Raw genomic sequence first — 23,443 nt, 5'->3', positions numbered from 1 at the left:
TACTAATAAAATTAATGGCTGAATTTGTTCATTTCCCATTTAAAAAAAAAAAAAATTACCTTGCTTTACTTGTCATTACTTAATTACGAAGTGAATGAACTAACAAAGAGCCCTACTTCAAATTTTCATCGATCGAGTCATGTTATTGCTTTACAGCTGCTGAATTTATAGGTTTAATAATAATTTTCACAAAGCAGCTATTTGGAAATCTTTTCACCAGGTGAAGTTCCTAAGTACGTTTCCTAAATTTGCTTTTAATTTTTATTTTTCCAATTCCCAGTGCAAAATTAAATATAATTAACAGCGAACTTCCTTTTGGTTTCTGCATAAAGCCTGATGTCCAGACAGCAAACACTACTGAAGAGTTCTTCCAGGTTTCAGACAGACCAAGGATTCACTGCACACTACTGATCCTTCCAGCGATGAGGAACGTCTGCACATCTCCCAGCAACCACGCAGTCAAACCTGAATTACCTTACACCAGGAGACCCTTTGGAATTCCTTCAAAGCCTGAGGCAAACACCATCCAAATCCAGGAAGAAGTGTGTAAATCCCCCAAGACCAAGTGAAGCGAAGCATTAAAATCATGAACTGCAACCAGAAAAAACTCTCAGGGCAATACTTACCTAGGAAATGGTGATGATTTGTAAAAGCCTCTTCGTAAATGACATGATCTCACCTTCCATTACATTTATATCGGCTTCTGGAACAGAGTTCACAGAATATCCACACGTGTCAAGCCATTTTTGGAAACTTTTTTTTTCAGTTTGTGCCTATCACAGTGACAGCACAAAGGCCTGGATAAATTAGGGCAGAATTTCTAACATCTCTGGATCCTTTCCCACTCGCTAACTTGCTGTGCCTCATGACAGAGGGTTGTTTTCTCCCCTCAAGACAAAAATCCCTCACACTAGATGAGCAAGTCTGGAAGGATCTGCAGGTCCACTGTCGTAGTTGGAAAGCATTCTGCTTCATTATAACACAATTAGCTAAGAATAGCTCATTATCATTCTGTTCACAGCCATCTTCAAGCTAGAAAGGGAGAAGCCTTACCCCGTACAGTACTCATGTTTCAACTGTACCTGGCATTTGTTTGTGTGCACAAAGACTGAAAATAGCTGACTTATCTTGGTACTTGGGTGACACTATGGCCAAAAACAGGGACTGAGTCAGCAATCAGCCATTCAAAAGAGATGAGCCATTACCATTTTACAAAAAAAGACACCAGTTATATTGGAATATATTGGATTTATATAGAAATTCAGACCTTTACTAGACCAAGAAAGATGAAAGAACCATCAAAAGAAGAAAGTTTACAGGATTTCCCTACAGCGGTAACTACGGCTGGCAGTACTTCCTATCCCACGTGACAAAAACAAGTGATGCAGAACATCGGATACAATTTGGTAAATGTTAACTCTGCAAACGTAAATGCCAACCAATCCCTTCTTTCTTACCTATCACGCAACTGCACAGTAGACCTCGCATGCAAGAATCCTTGGACTTTAAGCAGATAATTCACTAACATCTCTTTAAAATCAACCTTGTATCTGCCCATCAGTAAAACTGATGGAATCCTCCCATCTCCACACACATTAGGTTTTCCTTTTGCCACAGGATTTTTAGGATTTTAGTCTAGCAAACAGGAAATCAAACAGCTACTTCTTTTTTGTGACTTTATGTCTACTCCTTTAGACTCGGCTTCTTTTGATTGTATCTCCATTTTATACAGATGTGAGTGGAAACGCAGAGAGAACAAACACCAACAAACAACAATGCAGGGTGTAAAAACAACCTTCCAGCTTCCAGTGGCCAGTCTTCACAAATAAGCTATTTTTTTGAATCAGAGAAATAGTTGTGCAGTTTCAGAGAACATTGTAACAAAGCATGAATGTATTAATATGCAACGCATAACACTATTATGTGTCTACAGAAACTGAATGCAAATCCTGCTTCTTACAGCCTCTTAGTTGAAAACATACCCTTTATTCATTTGTACCTTGAAGCCTGAACACGTAAAATACGTAAGGTTGTGTCTTTATAAGCTTGAATTTCATGTGTTGAGCAGTAACATTTTGCGCCAAAGACAGGCAGTAACTAAATCCACCACGACAAGAAGTGCAAGTGAATTTAAAAACAAACAAACAAACAAAAAAAAACCACCACGAGAAAAGTTACAACAATTGCACCTTTAAACAACAGTAAAGGAGTATAACAGGTTGAAGACATTTCTTCATGTCATCTTAGTTCTGAATCTTTACTGAATCTTTAATCATCAGCTTACCTAATTACCACCTACATAACTCTGCACCTTGTGGTAGCCATTACAAACTGTATGGCCAAAGAACAACCTTCTTAATTCTTTTACTTTCATCGAAAAAAACCGAAGCAAACAAAAAAAAAAAAAAATCAAAAATCCAGTAGTTCTTCCTTTATTGCACTCTGTAAAACTTCTTGTTATAATCAAGAAGCCAATAAACAGTAATAGCTGAATATTCCTTTAAAATTTATAGTTTAACTCTTAAAATAAAATTTATATAGAAAAGATAGCATTTACAACCCATTCAGTAGTAATCAATCATTATGTACTCACAAACAATATTAAATAACTTGTATGCAGCAGTTTCTTTATAGGGCAGAGGGGAATATTTTCTCTTTAGCAAATATAATATTCCACTGTTCAAGAGCAATTCAAGTCAACTTTGGAGCAACTGTGATATACACAAATTTCTTTTAAGAAGCTCAAGATTTGTGTAGTGTAACAAGAATATATACAACTGTGTCCAGTGCATAGCTTAACAGCAGCATGTGAAAAATCTATTCTCTTGAATTGGCACACCATTACCTACAGGGAAATAATTTACCCAGAAAATGCAGTGTATTCAGAGAACACCAGTGAGGCACAGTAAAACAACAAGATGTAGTGTAACTAGGTATGTGAGGAATAAATAGCGGGATTTTGCTCTGGAGGTCAGCAGCTTAGAACAGTAAAGACTTCGCCCTCGAAGCCATCTTCGGAAGGAAAGGGCTCCTCCTTTCATCTGGTTAGGAAACAAAAAACATCAAATAAGTAGTCCTGAATACAAGTCAGAAGAAGCTGTACTGCAACTTAGATTTCTGAGGCACTATAAACCTTTTGCCTCTGATGCAGCAACGGATGCCACAGCACAGGCTGTAAGCATAAATGATTTAAAGGCCAAAGAAAACGTCATTAATAAAAGGGGAGAGGAATGGATACAAGGTATTTGTGTATTATGTAATTATGTATACATACTAGAAATGAAAATGCACAATTATATGCATATACATTTTATTTAATGGCCACGTGTAATATAAATATGATTACTCACATTTTAATTTGGACATATGTAATGTGTTCTATGGCATGGTTTACGCAGCTGCCTGTATTTTACTCACCATCCACAACCCAAACAGAACGAAATTAAGGACATTTTTTCAGTACAATGTAGTTTCAGCAGTAGTTTGCTACTTTGAACGGATGACTCTGTGGCCCACCCATCCCCATGATACCTAACACAATAATAGAGTACTTCACAGCTTCTCAGAGACAAGGTGGATTAGACAAGTAGCTCATGCCAGTGTTTACCTATAAAGAGGACAACCCAAAATCAGTGACCTCCAGTCACTCAGAAGGGAGATCTGCACTCCAAGAATGAATAGCACTTGAAAGAAAAGTATAGCAGAGAGAAGACAGAAAAAAGAAAGGGGTAGCGTGGAGGAGATAATGAGCTGTGCCGTCTTCAATCTAGTCTCCAGCTAGCAGCATACAATATGCACACCACTTTTAAGTAGCTTATGATTCAGGGGTTTTAGAAGCTTTCATTTACTGACCTTTCGCACAATAACATGTTCACTAGGATTGATGATTAAGGCTTCCCTTTCCTCTTCAGTTTCCATCTGAACAGTGTATTCGCTAGGTACAGACCTGTAACTGCTTACTTCAAATCTGGAGAAAAATTAAAGGGACATAATGGAGTACTGCATTATCTGCTCTTTTGAAGTACTGAATTCATATAAGCATTATTTTGTATACTAACATTACTGGGGAAAGGTCCCCACAAAAAGCAATAAGACTTAGTTTATGCTGCCAGGTCTTTTTCAGTCCCCATTTACAATCTACTCTCAAGGTGTTTCATTTATTCAGAATAACCCCCATCATGGCTAGCTAATTGAATAGTCATTTTCAGATGATGGTAGTGATGGACACTTCATGTTAGGCAGATGGATAATGGCATTTTAAATTTAAACAGTGGCTGTGCTAAACCTGTTATATGTGGGATTTTCTTCTAACTTGGAAAAAAAGAAATACCACTGACTACCGAGTCCAACACCCAAGAAATTAAATAAGGGCGGGGGGTGGGGGGACGGGACGACGACAAAGCTCATAACATTTTCTTGATCCATAGAGTTAAACCTAGCTTTTTCATGCAGTTACACGTGCATTTCCATTGTTTCAGGTACTATGGACTCACAAACAGGTTCTATTACTTGTTTGTTCTATTATTTGCTCAGAAATCTAACACCCATAGGAAAACCTATCACTAATCTCACTAAACATAAAAGGCAAGCAAAAAAACCTGACACTCCTTTTTCCTGTTCCGTAGTCCACTTTGCATTTACTCCAGGCATAGTGTAAATGAAAACCTCACCATGCATTTGTCCAAGGGCAAGCAGAAGCAAAAGATGGCTTTGGCTCTGTGAACACGCAACTTATTTCATACCCACACAACGGTTTAATGCAGCAATCTAACTGTCACATACTCCAAAAGTATATATAAGAAAAGAAAAAGAAATATGTTTTACAGACACTTTTCTTTCAAAAGAAAAAATCCCCCATGTTTTACATACAGGAGTATTTTACCTGTTAATTCGCTCCTCAGAGAGTCCAAGAGCCTCTTCTGCAGCTTCTCTCCTCCTCTTCTCTTCTGACAGTGTTTCTGTCAGCTGTGAGAGCGCCTGCTGCACTGAATCGTATTGTTGCTCAGTCTCTGCAAGCCTATGACAAAATGAAATCTGAAATCAGTATTTTATGTACTTAAAGAATTACTTCCTTTTTCTTTTTTATTATGGAATGTTCTTTTTTGTGATAAAGACTTAATTATAATGAGATGCTTTCGATTAGATATTGAAATAAAGTCACCACTAAGTATATATCCTTACAAAAACAAACCACAAATATCACCAGAAAATAACAATTCAAGAATATGACTATGATTCATTTAATCCACTGTAATTCCACTTCTTTCCCTTTTTCCCTAAAATGCCTCTAAGGATAGAAAAGCATTACTTTCACACTTACAACACAGCTGTCAGGAAAACAATATTGCTAATACATGCTCTCAGTCCTGACCTTTTTCTGAGTTCATTTAGCTCCACATTGTCTATTTCAACAATAATCGCAGATCTTTCCTGTGGCGCTCCAGGGGGAACTTCTGCTCTAGTTTCATCCTAGAAAACATTAAAGGGGAAGAAAAGCCAGTCACGATTTTTCTAGTTGCTAAAAATCTTTATTTCAATTAAAGAAGCCGTAAGAACCACAAAGCAGTGGAACAAACCACGCTTTGTGCCATTTAATCTTTTAATTTCCGGAGCTGCAATTTTCCAAACCTGTTTTCTAACAGAAAGTTGATGAAGAAGACTGCCTGTGCGTGCTGCAGAACTTGAAGGATCCATGTACACTGCACAACACAGCAACCTCTGAACGATGTCTGAAGTGAAAGAAATGCATCTACACATCCACATAGTAATATAGCACTGACTGTAGTTTCATAAGTAATGCAGCTATTCATTTACTCTTTAGTTTATGGTTCCCCTTATTTATTTCTGTTTATGGAAGAATGACAGGTTTTTTATATATGTATCCCTGCAATATTTTAGGGTATTATATTAACTGATTGTTACTGAATAACCAAGGCAGCACAGGAAAACGTTTTAAAAATTAAGAGATCACAAAGGAATAAGCTTACGTATGAGATGAGGGGTTGGCAAAGGGTACTGAAATGCTGAACTGGTGATATAGATCTCACTTCTGAAAAATATTACTCAAACATCTTGCAAAATGATTCACGACTGATGTGAAATTATCACTAAACTTTGTTGATCCAGTGATTAGCAATCATCCAATTATCTCTGCCAGCTGTAGATCAATTCAAAAAGGATGATAATTCAAAACAAAAAAAGCATATATAAACAGCTTCCTTAAATAAAAAGTCAAATAAAAACAGCTTTACAACAATAAAGACAGTTATCTTCAGCACATCGTGGGCTAGCGAAAGTGCTGAATCATTTCAGCATGAAAACCAGAAAACCCTAAGCACAGAAGAAAAAAAAAAAACCAACCTAAAAACATTTCCATGTATTTGTTTACCTGAACAGTGCCTTGGAAAGATGTCACTTGCATTGTCTGACATTCCCTCTCCAGTCTTAAATAACGATTTTGCAAGTCAGTATAACGAAGCTGGTTATCCCTTAGAGTCTGCGAAAGAGTCTTCAACTGGGCAGACAAGACAGCATTCTCTTCTGCTGACTGCACAACCTGAAAGAAATTAACATTTAAATAAATAAAAATTAGGAATTATCTCCTCCACGAAATTACTACAGATTTGAGACCTGCTGTTGAAAACAACTAAGTACTAGTTTCAAAATTGCAACTTTTTGGCAAGGTCACAGTTTGGTAAGATTTAACTAGTTGTTTTATGAGCAGTGGAAATAATGAAACCTGAGGATTGATTTCCCCTGTCATCGATATGCCCAAACCAGAAACTCAGGGTTTTAAACCCCATTGCCTTCCTCCCTGCGTTTCCTATGATATCACCACCTGGCAAAAGACAGTAAATGTAGTTGCTACTTCAGGACAATGCATATAGCCAAATAAGCCTGACAGTACAAACATGTTCACCAGGCAGTCCAGGAATACTCAGTAGTCAAGTTTTCATCTTTTAAAAAAACAGACTGTAATTGGGGTCTCCACCCATTACCCAAACACTCATCTTCACTTGTAGGAACTTGAGATTTCTACACCTGTTTCAAAGTTTGGTTAAAACTGTTTAATGTTTATAACATATTTGGGTGAAGGAGTGAAAACAGACACAATGACAGAGGAAAGGTAACATAAACCTAATTTGCTTTGAACATCAGGCCACACTAAGAGAGGTTAAGGGAATTTCCAGGAACATTTACAAACTTTTGTGAACGAAACTGAACACAAACACACAGGTGCATGCAGACACACACACACTTACCATCTTAACAGCCACAAAAGGGTTCATCAAGAAATTGTAAAGGCAACACTTTCGAGGTATTTAAAATTTGGTATGAGATAGCTAAAATCTTGTTTCAGCTAAGACAGACATCTGTTTCTGTCCATAATGAAAAATATTTTACTTTGTGTAGAAGTTCAGCAGTGCCCCATCAATCTCTTCAGAATGTAGATTCAAATAAAACCCTCTCAGTCAAATAACAAGTCAGGAAAGCCTGACAGAAAGATAATACTGACATGTAATTTGTAATTTCTAGTCTGAGTCAACAGGGCTGTTTTGAAGAATCTTAAGTTTTAAAGCACTCTAACTTTCAATTATACAAGACATCACCAATTTAGCAATATTTCTGTGTTGATACCAGCTCAGATTCACATGAGCTATTTAGGATTACAGCTGTCGTTCTAAGTTACCTTTGAATTAATTTGCTGAAAATGCAGATCCTTCTGGTGCATCTCCTGAAGACAGCGCTGCAGTTCATTTTGAAGCTGATTCTTCTCAGCTAAGACATGTTTGATTTCCTCTGGCGTGTCTGCACTTCCAGCGAGGGAGGCAGTTTCTAAAACCTTAAAAAGTATTAGCATATTCAGGGTAAGTGGTATAGGATTTCTCTAAATAATACACAACTCCAACACTAAATATACATATGGACTACACAGTAACTTCCTTTTCACAAGATCATTTCCTTCTCACAAGTTAATATCACATTTGCAAGAGCCTATATATATATATATATATATATAAAATCTTCTACTTACTGTTTTCAACCTAAATACTTAAATTAAAAAAAACAATAAAATATTACAATGAAAAGGCAATTCAACTTAATTTTTAATCACCGATTCACAGCTTTGGCCTTCTTCATCTCTGGCAGATAAACATTTTGATGTTAATCTCCAATAATGGAGGGAAGTGTGCCATCTCTAATGCTTTATGGAATCTATTTTCCTATACAATCATGAAATAAAGACTTCTACCACATAAAATATTCCATAACCCAACAGACATTACTGTTCAATAGCTTTTATTTGTGATTTTAAATCACAGAAAATGAACAGCATACGAGACACAAACTTGACCAACTAAAAACATTGTTTTTAATGAATTAAAAGGAATACGGTTTACTTCCTTTGGCACAGAAAAGGCAAATAAGAATACTGTTCTAAAATAACACTTTCCTTGAACCTTTAATGATAGTCTACAAAAGCAGACAGCAATTGCCAGACTAGGTCTCAGCTGTTGCCTTTCTAAATCTAGTGTTTTGTTCCTGGCAGAAGCCAACTCCAGCTGCTTCAGGGGAAGGGCAAGAACACATCTCTCCCTTCTCCCCCCAATTAGGTCCTATTCTAAACTACAGTAATTAGAGATTGATTTATGCTCTGAAGAATGAACTTCATTAGACCTTTAAAATTTGTCAGCAACAAGTATACAAATTTGAAAACTGTTGTCAATGTAAACTACCAAGTTCTTTTTTGATCCTCTTAAAAACTGTGTCCCTGATAATGGGTTGCAGCTATAATATCTAAGAAAATGTTCACATTACCTGAAAGAGCACATCCTTTTACTGTTTTTGTATTTGTAACCAAATGTCCCTATTCTGGGTCTGTAAGAAGTGAGAGTGTAGATTCTCATTTCACTTACATCCCACAGTACTATTCGGTTGGGGTTTTTTTACTCTCATTTATTTCCTTCTCAATATAAACAATCCCAATCTTTACTGAATTTTCTTCTTAGAAGTTTTTCTACATCATGCTTCCCACCTCCCTCCTTTGAAACTTCTTTTTGTATCGATGCAATAGTTCAGTGAAGCTGAGGTGAACTGTATTACAAATTATTTACATGGAAGAATTATGTTTTCTGTGCCACTTTTCCTACCATTTCTTCAACATCCAAATAACTTACTTAGACTGGTTTTCTAAAGATATATGCAAGTCACCTTGTCTATCTGTTCCTCCAATAACATTTGCATCAGCTAGCCAACTCTAAACCTGGATTTTAAAAGAAGGTTCATGTCTCAAAAAATTATGATGCTTCTATACTTAGTGTAATAATCACTGAACTGCGGAAGACAGATCCAACTTGGTATTACCTACTGAAAGAAAAAGAAATAGGTAGAACACAGCTGTAGTACAGGCTGTCCGGCAAGTATTAAGTCAATCGGCATGCAAGGACTCTGTGACAATAAATACATTGTTGGCATCGCACAGGTAATAGTACAGCATCCTATTCTCTTTTGAACAAGTGTGCTATAGGAACAAGTAACGACACTGGTGTTACAACAGTGTGAACAGTAAAAGACTCGTGATAGATACAAAATTGTCACAGGAAGCCGGAATCATATTCCCAGATACAGACATAATGTTTTTATCTCCGCTACTACAAGAGAAGAATTCCTCCTTGAGTTGCCTGAAAGTTCCCTATCCTCTTCTTGATTTGAAAGAATTAACTGAGAAACCTGTAAATTGCACTAGTTCTTTTTTCCCTTTCCAATATGTGTCTCTATTTATCAGCACCCATTCTGCTGTTGAACATTTGAACCTTTTTTTTTTTTAACTTCTTTGTATTATATCCTGGATTTAACTAACCTAAACCAGTAATTTATAAGATTACTTAAGTAATCTACTAACATTAGCAACTCAGCAACAAGCAAATAACTTACAATGTAACCACAGCAAATTGTTACTCCTTTTTGACTAAGAATCAGTAGCCTTTATTGGTTCATAACCTTCATCTTTTGCTTCACAGCCATTTCATTTTTTATGAAGGTGCTTTCTATGTTTTTAACCATTAAAATACACCACATCAGCGAGTTTCCTCTGTTATTTTATCAACATATCATAGACTCATGATTTTTCTTTGTTTAAAAGAAGTTGATCAGCATAGCAGACTCCATTAAAAAGTGGTTTTAACCATTGCAACTCATTTGCCTGGAATAGTTGTAACTTGCTGATTTGACCCCAGGCAACCTGACATACAGGTAATGCACTCAGCCTTCTGTGATTCACTACCATATGCTGTATAGCTCTCTTTTCGGAAGCAGGCTGCAAATTTAATACAATAAACCAATGGAAGTAGATTTGTGCCTCCTGCTACATTTCATTTCTTTACCTTGACTGGGTAATTGCTGCCAGCGGAGACTGATTTCTTAACAATCATGTCTTGTTGCAGCTTCTGTAGTTCTGCAATTTGTCGGTCTTTCTCAGCAACTGTGACTTGACATTGATTTCGCAGTGCCTGGGACTCTGAGAGGAGGAGGGTTTTTTCCATTCTGAACATAAAACATTATTAGACTAGACGTTAAATGATGACATACTACATACAAGTCAATGAAAAGGATAAAACTGTACTTACTGCTATTTCTGAAATAAATAATGGTAAGTTTTGAACAGTTATATGCAAATATGGAGCACTATATGAACATTCTCAATACATACTTCAGTTTAAAGACATCTGCTAAAAAAAATAATCAGAAAATAAAGCTTGGAAAGTGATAACATCACATTTGCTTTGTTGGCTTGGAGATGAGAGAAGTTCACTGGCTGTAAAGATACTAACATCTGTTAATGCAATAAATACTTCAGCTACCTAAAGAATAAGGTTGCACAGCAAAGCAACTCTAGGTCACAGTTGTGTAGAGCACTGCTCATGACAGCCAGTCTACCCTACTGCAAGTACACAAGTTTGAAAAGGAATACCCTAGACATAGAAGACTGAAATAAACAAATATGCCACATCTCCAGAAACTGCTGTCTCACACAGGCAATAGCACAAAGGGCATAAAAGTAATTTAAACCCTTTTGAATTCAATTTCTGTTTTTAAAGTTTGGGGAAAAAAATGGAAAAAGACTATTCACGCTGTTCACTGGTTAAGTCTACACGTTAGAATGAGGTTTGAATATTTCATGCTAACTTTCTCACATTTGCAAAGATAAATGTGGGGCTGGCCTTTTGATCTACACCCCGTCCCCCAAAAGCTTCTAGTATAAAACAGATATTATCTTACACAGACAGTAAGTAGAGATCTAGAAATTGCACTACAGACAATAAAATGCAGTAAGGCGCTAGGATACTGCCTACTCGCCTCAAATTCAAAGAAAATTATCTTCACTGAACTGATCATAGCACGCTTTCACACTTCAATCATCTGCACAAGTTGAAACGCTTGAATAAGAACAGCAGTCTAAGATGACCAAATCTTAATCTGCCTCCACTGAGTGCCACTTAAAAATGCCTACAGCCTTCTTTGAAGCAGACCTTAGGAGGCATTCACACAACTACGCCCAAGATGTCACATTATTCATTCGTCACAGATAATGCAAGATGTGAACAGTGCTGAAGTGGACTCTTGAATCTACAAAAATCATACTCAAATGTGAAATTAATTTAATTTTCAATATGTAGTTGGGGCAAATATGAAACACCTCAGACATCTTTTAAAAAAAGAGACCGGAGGGGGAAATCAGCCATTTCAATCGTTACTCTAAGAAGAGAGCATGACACCAAGCACTGAAATAAGATTCTTAAACTGTAGTTCCATATATCCAAGTCACCAACAGAACACAAAACATTCAATTTAGACTGTCTGAAACTTCACGTAAACCAAGAGACCATTACATAAAGGTACAAGGATAACCGCAAACAAAGGCAACGCTGCGGAAGTTGATTTCGCACATTACAGAAATATTCTTATCCTACTTCCTGCTAAACTATCCATAATTTTGGCTTTGTGGCAGTTTTATGTCAGGTTGTGAAGCACTGAAGAATTCTAAACAAGAGCCACATGTACTATTTCATTTTAACATTTATACCTTAATCCAGCAAGCTCATTCTGGTATGATGCAATCTCTCTCTCAGTTTCTGCTTGGAAGGCTTTTGTCTGATGCAATGCCTTCTCCAAATCATCAACCTTGGTCTTCAGTTTTGATATTTCAACAGCTGCAAGGCTGGCTCCTTCTTTAGCCTACGTTTAATAAACGTGATTAGTGAACTGGAATGAAAACTATATGGTTGAAGTTTTATTAGCACTAGACTTCCAACTACAGAATGATGTTTTTTCCCCATTTGCTCCTGTTTAACGGCATAATTACCTAAACTCCCAAAATTGTAAGCACACCTCCTCTAGTCACACAATGTTTTCTTAGCACTCACATAATTTACAAAGTTAAACTTCAGAATCCATAATGTCTCTAAGCATTCTCTGCATAAAGAAAAGAATTACCAAGTGATGTAGCTAATTAAAACTTACCAATCTTTCCCTAGCATTCTGAGGCATATCCAAATTACTTTTAAAAGAATTTATCTCATTGATGCTGTTGCAACCAATTGGAAATGAAGCTGTGCCCTGTTTTGTTTCAGAAGTTACCTTCTGACTGCTGAGCTCCTGCAGCAATTTGTCTCGGTCATCCTGAAGACTGGCCATAGCCTTGGAAAACGCTTCAATCTGGTGAACGTAATTCCCACACTCAGATGAGAGCCTGCTAACCTCCATCCCTCGACTGACTAACGTCCTACAGAGATTTTCAATTTCATCAGCAATCTGATCAAGTGTAACCTTATCTGCAGCATCAAGAATAGCCTGATTCAGAAGAGAATGTTCTTTGAGCATACTGATAAGATGTAATTTAAAGCCATCCAATTCAGCTTCAAGTTCATCTCCTTTCTTTTTTTCAGTCTTGAGTTCAGATGTGTATTTGCTCTGAAGTACCTTTAAGTCCTCTATTATCCTATCTCTATCATTTTGTAGAGCAGTCATTGCTTTCCCAAAGGCCTCGTTTTGGGACCGCAGCTCACTATTTTGAGACTGAACTTCTAATATCATCTTCTCTGCAAAAGCATCAGGTTCATCTCCGTGTTCAAGTGTCAAAAGAGTCTTACTGTATTCCTCATCGGCACCCTTATTATTTCTGCCTCTTGATTTCTGGAGTTCTTGAATCTTCTTCTGAAGATTTTCTCCATACTGTCCATTTGATACACATTCTTTTTTCTGAACACTATCACTAGTTAGCAGTTTCTCTCCAGATTCAGAAACAAGTTTCTCTTTGTTTAATGATGCAATTAAAGATTCTAAATCATTTACTTTAGAGATTAATTTTTTATTTTCATGTTCCAAAGATACAGCAGTATCCTTTCGCAGTTCATTGGAAAGTTGCATTTCTTTTATTTGTTTTTGAAGATCGTATTTTTCTTGTTCAAGGCTTTTAATACAATCCAATTTCTGCTTAAGTAAGTCTTTCAGCTGATGGTCTTTCAGAGACAAAACTTGGTTAAGATCTTCCCTATACTTTATCAGCTGCGCACTCAGCATTGCATTTTCAGAATGAAGATCATCTATCTGATTGAGAAGTATCCTTAATTCTTGTTTCAAAGCATTATTCTCACTTGCATTACCAACTATAAGACTGTCCCGCTGATTTAAGACATCTTGGTGAAGATGTTCCAGCTCTTTGTATTTAGAAAAAAGGTCATCCCGATCATTCTGAAGAGATGACATTGATTTTTTAAAGGCATCTATTTCACTGGCAATTGTAGCCTTATCTTGACCTGCTTTGTCTGCTTTCATCTGGAGATTTCTCAATTCATTTTCCATCCTTTGACAGGCCTCCTCAGATTGTTGTCTCTCCACCTGCAAAGACCTTAACTGAAGTTCATACTCCTTGATTTGTTTTCTATGTTGAGTCTGTACCTGAATCAGATAGTCAGAAATTTCATCACCTTTTGACGAAATGAGTAAGGAAATTTCTTTGTCTTTATTATTTAGCATGATCTTCATTTGCTCAGAAATGGTAATCTGCTTTTGCAATTCAGCATTAATTTTTTCCTTCTCAGCTAGAAGCTGTTGCAATTCTTGTTCCTGTCTTGTAAAATTACTTTCCAGAGCTTTTAGCTCTCTTCCTGCACTTTTACTATTCTCTATGAGATGATTAAGAGAATTATTTTCTTTAAGGAGTGCTTGCAAAGCTTCTTCTTTGGACTGAAGAACACTCTCCAATTCTTGCTGCCTGTTAAAAAAAGCCACATTTTCTTCCTTTATTCTGCAGAGCTCTTCATAGCGTTGTATATCAACAGACTTTTGCCTCAAATACAGTTCGTCCTTTGTTTCGTCTACCACAGAATATTTGATATTCATTTCTTGAATCTGAGTAATTTTGTCTTTCAATTCATCTTGTAAAGACACTATTCTTCTATTACTGTCTTCTATCTGTTTCTCTTTATTTTGGATGGCCTCTTTGAACTGCATTTCCCAGGTTTTCATTTCAGTGATTACCCTGTCCCTGTCATCCTGAAGAGAGGACATACACTTTGTAAAAGCAGCTAATCGTGCCAAAGCTGCATTCAAATCTGCTTGAAGTTTCTTGTTTTGAGAGTCCTTAATGCTAACTTCCTCTTGCAAACCATGAATCTCACTAATTGCCCTATCTTTTTCTCTCTCAAGGGCACCGTGTCTTTCCTGGAGCTTAAAAAATTCTCTTTTGTGAACCAATTTTAATTGTTGAAGATTAAATTCCAATTCTCTCTCATATTCTCTCTTTTGAATTTGTAGTTCATCTTCTTTCTTCTGAAGTTCTTTTCTCCAATTTAGATTCTCATCTGTAAGCCTGTCCACTTCATTCTTTGACTGATCCAACAGGTTCATCTGTGAAGAAAGCTCTCCCTTGAGATGATATATTTCTTCATCTGACTTTGCAAGCTTTTCTAATGTATTACTTAAGTCCTTTTCGAATTTTTCACTTTTTGTCTGTGACAGTTTCACAGATCTTTCCAAATCCAGGATCAGCTCCTGGAACTTTATAGAATCCTTTTGCAAATGGTTGATCTCCTGCTGTTTCTCCTTTAAGAGTTCTTGCAGTTCTTTCGTTTTGTTTTTACTTCCATTATTATCCCTCTGAGCACTTTTCACCTTCTCCTCAAACATTTTCACGAGATGTAACTGCTGTTCTTCTTTTTCTCTAATCACGTTACATTTTTCTGCCTTTAATTCTTCCAGTTGCTGCAACAGCAAGTTATTCTGTACCTGTGCTGCTTTCATTCTATCAGTAAGATGGTCAACTTTTTTAACATGATTAAGCAATTCTGTCTCAAGAAATTCTCTCTCATTCTTTACTTTGTAAGAACTTTCTTGTGCATTTTCTAATTCTTCCTGTAACAGACATTTATCATCCTCTAAAATCTTAACTTTTTCATTTAGACTAACAATTTCTTGTGTAAGACTTTTACATTCCATGCCCAGCTTTGTTAGACAATGATTTTTATGGTCCAAAGATTTTTCAGTTTCTTTCGCTTTTTCTGAAATTAAATTTCTTTCTTGTTCTAGGACAAGCACATCTTGTTCTTTTTCAGAGAGCTTATCCTTTAACACATTAATGTCCTTTAACAGTGATTCATTCTCATGTAATGCATCATTGATTTTAGATTGCATATCATTTTGGTACACTTCCATTTGAACTTGGAGCTCACCCAAAGCTGCTTTAGTTACAGTGATGTTGTTATGAAGGGTACCATTTTCATTCTGAATTTTCTCTAAAGCCTGCTTTAAATTTTCAGAAGTTTGTTTCAGCTGCTCATTCTCCTCCATTAGCTGATGATTCTGTTCAGTCAGTTCATGAAGACGATCCTGGTGTTCTTGCATCATTGCCTCTTGCTCACGTATCTGCCTTTCTGCTTTACTTTGTAATTCGTCAACTTCCATTTTCTTGGATTCACTGAGTTGTTTCAGTTGATTCTTAATAACCTCATTTTCATCAATGAGTTTTTGTAAATGCTTCTCAAGAGCCTCCTTCTCAGATTCTCCTTCCCTGAGTCTTTGAATAGCCTCTTGCTTCTCTTTTCTAGTAAGATCAATAACTTGCCTCATATCTGCTATTTTACTACTGATATTCTCATACGCCTGAAGAAGTGATTCATACTCCTGCTTTAATTCACTATGTTTAGCCTTCCATCCTGTTAATTCAACTGTCTGAGAATCTTTTAAGGTATTTAGTTGGAAAGAAAAGGCCTCTTTTTCCTGAACTATAGTCTCCATGGTGGATTTAAGACTTTCACATGCCGCCGTGAGGTTTTCATTTTCAGTCAACAGTCTAGCATTTTCAGAAACAAGGCTCTCCTCTTCAGACAATGGAGAAACAGTACTTGAACTTTGTTTTTCTCTACCAAGCTCTAACAAGCGTTCAAGCATCCCTGTCTTGTTCACCAGCTCTTCTCTTTCCAACATCAGCTTATCAATCTGGTCTTTTAGACATTTATTTTCTCTCAGGGCTTCTTTACGTGATATTAAAGCCGCCTGTAATTTTCTTTGAAGGCGCTCTCCGGACTTCCCTTCTGATATAGTTCTTTGCTCTTGTAGTTTAGAATCATTTACATTTGCAGTTTTCGCCAGCGGCTCTTCAATCGTTTGCATTTCTTTCGGGATTTGACATTCTGTTGCTTCTCTCAGTTTAGTTTTCCCAGAGTAATCAGCCTCTGATAGTTGCAAACAGGTGCCTTTATCTTGCAACTTTTCTTGAAGGAAATTACTTTCCGAACAAAACTCTCCCAATTCTTTTTCAGTATCATTTTTTTCCTTAAGCTCTTTGCATGACCCCACAGGTCTACTCATCTCAGCCTTCCCACGTAGCATACATAGCTCTGTCAGCAGTTTTTTGTTTTCTTCACTGAAATGTTTTACCTCCTTTTTCATATTAATTAGTTCCAAATCGGACTTTTCTAAACAACTGACAAGTTTCTTCTTTTCACTCTTCATTTCTTCAAATGCTGTTTTGTAATGGTGGGCTTCATCTTTGCCCTCCTTTATGGCTTTGTTTAGTAATTCCTTTTCCAGATCAAGTTTATCTTTGAAATCCGTAAGTGAACAACGCAATGCTTCTATTTCCTCATTCTTTTCTGCAACCTCCTTCTTAGCTTCAATTCTCAATCTCTGCAGTTTCTCCTGGTTCATCTTGTAATCCTCTTCACTTTTTTTAATAAGTGCTTCTTTCTCATTATTCACATGTTCAAGTGCTGTCTTAACCTCTATAGCTTCAGCCTCATATGCTTTCAGCTTTTTCTGGAGCTGCTTTATGTCCTCCAACAAGCTGCCCTTATATTGCTCTTGGTACTGCTCCTGCTGTCTCAAAGAGTTTAGGTTGACTGTTTCTTCTCTTTCATCACCAAATTTAACTGATATTTTTCTCAACTCTTGCTTTAACATTTCTCTTTCCTCCTGAAGTTTTGCATAATTACTTCTTAGTTCTTTTAACTCAGTGTCTTTACTTGCCAGTGCAGTGATAATGTTTTCTGACTCTTTTAAGGATGCAACCTGAACCTTGCTTCTTGGTTTGTCTGATTCCAAATTCCTTAGGTCAGGGGCTTCTTCTCCTGGCACTGCCTTAGGTGAAGCCAGCTCTTTCCCTAGAGGGCACTCTTCTAACTGATTAAAGTCAAGTTCTTTACATTTTGTTTGAAGAACTTCCCAGAGTGCTTTATGTTCTTGTTTGAGATTCTCAAGGCGGGTTTTTTGTTCATCAAAATCTGCTGCAAGTTTAGTGTGCTCTTCCCTTTCTTTCTGAAAATTTTTTATATCTTCTTTCATCACCAAAAGCTCCCTCTCCAAGGCTTCTTTTTCTTTTTTAAATTGATTGATGACATTAATGTCATCATTGGGGTCCAGACACTTCTTCCTGTCCCCAGCACTTAAATAAGGCTCTTCTGAGCTAGAATTTTTCAACAATTCTTCCTTCTTCTTAACTTCAGACTTCAACTTTTCAAGAGCTAAGAGCAGCTGAGAACGTTCCTCTTCATATGCGTTTGCATTTTCATCGAGCATAGACTGCATATGAGCAAGCATGCAGTCCTTTTCCTCTAAAGATTTTAGGTTCTGCTCACATATGTTTTGTTTTTCAGCAATGACATCATTTCGTTCTGCAATATTGTCCTGAAGTTCCTCTAAGTAAGAGGCTTTTGCAGACAAAATTTCAGTCAAGTCGTTTATTTTGGCATCTTTTTCTAGAAGTTGTTGCTTCAAAGTTCCAATATGAGACTCAAAGTCTTTATTTTGTACTTCAATTAGTTTCAGCTTGTCTGTTAACTCATTAACTTTATTCAACAACTCCTCTGCTTTTTTTTGCTCTTTTTCTATTTCTTCCTGTCCACTCTTTTCTAGTTTTCCAACTTTTTGCATTAGATCTCTTCTTATTATCAATGCTGCTTGAAGTTTCTTTTTCAGATTGTCTTTTTCCTTGCCCATTTTCTCAAGATTAAACTGCATCTCCTCTTTTTCATTCATTAAATCTTCAAACACAGCTTCTCTACTCCTTAAGGTAACCTGACTGTGTTCCAGTTCTTTCTTACAATCCTCAAGTTCCTGCAATACTTGGTTTAGTTCTGCTACAGAACTCTTATGAACAGCTTCAAGGTCTTGCAGTTTGGTATTTAATGTATTTCTCTCTTCAGAAAAATTCAGCATTTCATTAGACAATGATTCCATGACCTGGGTAACAGAACAGTCCTTTTCTTTCAGTTGCTGGCTTAGGCCAGAAATTAAATCCTTCTGCTGATTTAATTGGGAAGTTAAGTTTCCAATGAGTTGATCTTTTTTTCCCATTTCTTCAAGGAGACTTGCTACTTTTTCACCTTCAACGTGCAGTTTTTCTTGACCGTTTCTTACCATTTCTTCTGATTTATTTAACTTGTCTTGAAGAAATTCAACCTGCTTATTTATTTCTGCAAAAGACTCTTCCCTTTTTTGCAAGAGAGACTGTTGTTTACATAATGTTTCCTTGACTGTGACCATTTCTTCTGTCAGACATTCAATTTCAGATTTGTATTTGCCCTTCATCTTTTCAATATCATTATGCAGCAGCTCCTTCTGCTTCTCAAGTGACTGCATACTTTTTAATTCATCTTTCATGATCTCTATTTCTTTCTGTTTTTCTAAAAGCACCAGTTGCAATTGTTCTCCTTCTGCTTCTTTGCTCAAAATAGTGGCTACCAGAGTGGAGAATTTTTCCAACTGAATTTTACTATCAGTTAGCTGCAGTTCAGAATCTGAAGTCTGTGCCGCCTTTTCTTTACATAAAAGCCTACTACTAAGTAACAGAGATAAGCTCTGTGTTAATTCCTCTTTCATAAGATCCAGCTCCTGCTGCAAAGACTGGATTTTGGTATCCTTTGATTTCATTTCACTTTCTAAACTGCTCAATTGCTCAATAAGATTATTATTTTGTAAAGTTGCCCTATCAAGTTCTGTCACCCATTTGTTTTCTGACTCAAGTAGACTTTGTTCTAGAGTTTCAAATTTAAGTTCTAATTTAGAAAGTTCTTCACCCTTCACACTAACCTGCATCTGTAACTTGTCTTTTTCAGTCTTCATCTGCAGCTTGACAGCATCTATCTGCATTCTTGAATAATTCTCACTGGTTTCTAGTTTTTCATTGATTTCTTGGAGCTCTTCCAATTTCTTTTGCAACTGATTTTGAGATGCAGTAAGTTGTGTGTTTTCAGCCATCAGTTTATCAGCCTCTTCTTGTAACAGATTTTTTTCTTTCTCTAAAGACTCTACCTGACACTGCAGACTACTTATTAAAAGTGCATTGTCATGGCAGTCTTGAGAAGATTTGGAATTTACATTGTTCAACTCTAACTTCAAACATGCTATGTTATCTGCCTGTTCAGTGCACTTCACACGCAGAGACTCCACAGCCAATTCTTTTTGCTGTAGTTCTTCTTCCCATGTACTTATTTGGTCCAGTGCTTTTTGGTGTTCGTTTTTGAGGGAGTCAAGTTCAACAGTCAAAGAATCAATTTTCTTCTGATTAATATCAAGCTTCTCATTCTTTTCTTGAAATTCATTAGTAAGGTTTTTCACAGCTGTACCACTTTTCTCTAATTTTTCTCTGAGAACCTCAATCTCACTAGAAAGAACGTTAACCTTGCTATCTGCCAACTGTATACTGGTATCTTTCTCCTTTAAAGAATTAAGCAGTCCAGCAATAACTTCCTCTTTTTTTCCAAGAGCTGCATTCAACTCAGTTCTTATTTCATACTGTGCTTCAATTTTCTCCTGAAGAGATAAAAAGGCATTTTCTTTCTCATGGACTAGTTCTTTAGATTTTTGTAGTTCTTGTGTTAGTTCATGTACATGACTTTGGAGCTGAGAAATTAAATTTGTCTTCTCTTCATCTTTCCTTGCTTTCTCCTTCAGAGTTTTGAGGATACTTTCATTTTCCATAAGAGATGATTCCTTTTCTGATAAGGACTGGTCCATCTCAATTATTACATTCTTCTGATGTTGTAATTCTTTTTGTAAATTCACTTTCACTTCCTCCAGCTCTACCACCTGTTTCTTTAAGACCTCACATTCATTCTCTTTCTCTTGAAGTTGTGTCTTTAAATTCTCACTGAATAATGAAATATTGTTGATGGTTAAGTCTTTTTCTGAAACAAGTACTTTTAATTGTTCTGCTTCAGAGACTAAATGGTCTAACTGTTTCTCCTGCAAAACAGAAGATTCCTGTACCTCAGAAAGCTGTGCTTTTAAACTGATGTATTCATCTAACTTTTGTTTTAAAGATTCGTCCTTCTGTATAATTGAATCATTCAACTGGGAAGATTTTTCTGTCATGTTTCTAAGCTGATATTGAAGGTCAGAAATAACCTCCATATTCTCAGACAGTTGAACCCTAAGTACATCAGACTCTTCAGATTTATCTTTTAGTAACTTTAATTCTTGGGCTTGCCTCTTAAATTCATTTTCTTTTTCCTGCATTGTGTGTCTAAGCTGGCTGGTTTCAAAACCTAGGGCTTGTATTTGGTTTTGCAGATCTGAAATGATTTGCATATATTGTCCTTCTCCTGCTGTTTTACTATCTTTCATTTGCTGAATCAAAGCCTCCTTTTCAGAAAGGAGAGTTTCTTTTTCTTCAAAGACAGTTTTTAAGTTTTCTTTTTCAATCAACAGGCCATCAATTTGGTCCTTCAGAGCTAAAATATTATGACTTTGTTGGGACAAGTGTGAAGTTAAAGCAGCTACTTCATCTGACTTTTTCATTACCATAACATTAACTGTTTCAATGTCTACTTTCAATTTTTCATTTTCTAGAGCTGCTGTATGTGCTTGTTGCCTTGCTGAAGTAATTTCAGACTGCTGCTGTACCAGCTGTGAGTGAAGAAATTCACATTCACATGACTTCTCGCTCAATAAGCTTGAAAAGTCCTCCTTTTCATGCCTAAGCATATCCAATTCTTTGCTTAATACCTGTAGCTGATTACTTAACACTGTGCTTTCTTCCATTTTTTCAGAAATTTGCCTATGAAACTTCTCAAGTTCTGAACCCTGACTTTTTACAGTCAGGTCTCTTTCCTCTACCAACTGAGATAACTCTGTTTTTTCATCTTTAAGGTTTTTTATTTCATCCTGCAACTCTACAACACAAAGCTTACTCTCTTCCATTTCCTTACGTAATGAATAATTTTGAAGGATTTTCTCTTCTAGAGACCTGTTCACAGTTTCAAAATCCACAGTTATGCTTTGAATTTGTTCCTGCAGTAATAAATTCTTTTCCTTACTATGGCTGAGCTCTTGGATTAGGCTACTGCATTCAGATAACTTATTATTTAACATTTCTTCTTTCTTTATTTCTTTGTCTCTAGTATCCTTCAGCTGAATGAGAAGTGATTGCATTTGTTCATGCAACTGTTGTGTCTGTTCCTTGCTTTCAAACAACTGATCAGCTAGCACATTACATTCCTTTGTTTTCTCCTGCAGCTGTTCTGCAACTGAATTTTCTTTTTGCTTGGCAAGTATTGAAAGTTGTTCAATCTCTTTTGCCAGAGTGTTTTTATCACAATTTAGTAATGAAAGAGTTTTTTCGTACTCAGCAGTGCTAGCAGATAACTTATTCTCTATTTCTGCCACAGCCTGGATTTTCTTTAACAGTTCACACTCTTTTACATCCAGGAGTTTGGACAAATTCTCATTTTCACTGATTAGCTGTTCCTTCTCTTTTTCCACCATATCTATACTTTTTTTCAGATATTCATTTGCTTTTATTTGCTCTGCCAATTTTGCTTCTTTGCCTTCAAGATCTGCATGCAATTGCTTATTAGCTGAAGCTTTCTCCTGTGTCTCTATTTCCATTTTCTTAATTTGTTTATGTATTTCATTTAATTGGTTATTAAGTTCTTTGCAACATGTCTCTTTGGCTTTCAGATCTCCAGTTAATTTAAGTTTAGTCTCTTCATTTTGCTGCTCCAAAACCCCAAGCTTCTGCTCTAATGAAATAATGAACTCTTGCTTCTCTTGTAATTCTTTTTTAATTGTTTCCTGATGTTCAGTATGTTCTATAAGCTTCCTAGATAACTCAGCCAACTCTTCATCTTTTTTAGCATTTTCAAAAACCAGTTTGTTGTATGAATCTTTAATTGATTTTAACTCATTTTCAAGTGTCTGTGCTTTACTCTCTTTCTCTTTAAGCAAATTGTTCCATTTTTCCTTTAGAGTATTGTTTTCCTCAAGCTGAGATTTCAAATATTCCGTTTCTTTTCTTTGTTTATCCTTGGTTTCTTGTAGCTTTTCAGATGATTTACTTATTTGTTCTTTCAGCAAAGTAATTTGTGACTCGCACTCCGCAAGTTTGTTATGGTATGCGACATTGTTGGCCTTGATTTCAGAATGGAGATGCTTAATTGTAATGCTGTTCTCACTGCTTTGTCTTATTAATTCTTCGTTTTCTTTGGTTTTAGCTTCATTCTCAACTCTAACTCTTTCTAGCTCTAGTCTCATTGTATTACTCTGCTCAGAAAGGACAGATAGCTTCACGCTTGCATCTCTTACATCAGCTGTTTGTACTTCTTTCAGTAAATGAGTTTCCCTTTCAGCCTTTGATAAAGCCTCTTCCATCCCTCGTATTTCTTCCTCTTTGCATTGCACTTGACGCTTCAGGATGATAACCTGTTCAGAATATTCTGTCATATTCAAAGACAAGACAGACATCTCCCTGTCTTTTTCTGCTAGTGCTTCTTTAAGATTATCAATTTCTCTTTCACGTTTCTGGAGATCTTGAATAAGTTGAGATCTTTCCTCTAAATGGCTGGTATTCAATTTGTCAAGCTCTTCATTTGTCTGGTCCAGATCCAGCTGCATCGACTCTACCACGCCATCTTGTTTCAAAGTCTAAACATCAAGAAAATAATGT

The 23,443-nt window shown here is 36.4% G+C and overlaps 1 protein-coding gene across 6 annotated transcripts in view; it reads right to left on the bottom strand.

Moving 5' to 3' along the window:
* Window positions 1-1,368: 1,368 nt before the first annotated feature.
* Window positions 1,369-23,443, bottom strand: part of LOC104829437 (golgin subfamily B member 1-like) — a 48,488-nt gene continuing 26,413 nt past the window's right edge. For 5 of the 6 annotated variants that reach the window (XM_010563672.1, XM_010563673.1, XM_010563674.1 and 2 more), the window contains 9 exons: window positions 12,523-23,421; window positions 12,086-12,237; window positions 10,386-10,545; window positions 7,691-7,843; window positions 6,389-6,556; window positions 5,372-5,469; window positions 4,883-5,017; window positions 3,853-3,967; window positions 1,369-3,041 (listed from right to left, as the gene is read on the bottom strand). In XM_010563672.1, coding sequence (XP_010561974.1) covers window positions 2,883-3,041; window positions 3,853-3,967; window positions 4,883-5,017; window positions 5,372-5,469; window positions 6,389-6,556; window positions 7,691-7,843; window positions 10,386-10,545; window positions 12,086-12,237; window positions 12,523-23,421 — 12,039 coding nt within the window. In that variant the 3' untranslated portion in view covers window positions 1,369-2,882. The remainder of the gene's footprint in view (window positions 3,042-3,852; window positions 3,968-4,882; window positions 5,018-5,371; window positions 5,470-6,388; window positions 6,557-7,690; window positions 7,844-10,385; window positions 10,546-12,085; window positions 12,238-12,522; window positions 23,422-23,443) is intronic. The other variant, XM_010563675.1, reaches the window with a different exon arrangement.

Source organism: Haliaeetus leucocephalus, unplaced genomic scaffold (genome assembly GCF_000737465.1).
Source record: "Haliaeetus leucocephalus isolate CR32 unplaced genomic scaffold, Haliaeetus_leucocephalus-4.0 Scaffold173, whole genome shotgun sequence".
In the NCBI taxonomy this organism is placed as follows: Eukaryota; Metazoa; Chordata; class Aves; order Accipitriformes; family Accipitridae; genus Haliaeetus; species Haliaeetus leucocephalus.
Note: the sequence above shows the minus strand (reverse complement) of the source record. Positions and strands in the feature narration are given on the sequence as shown.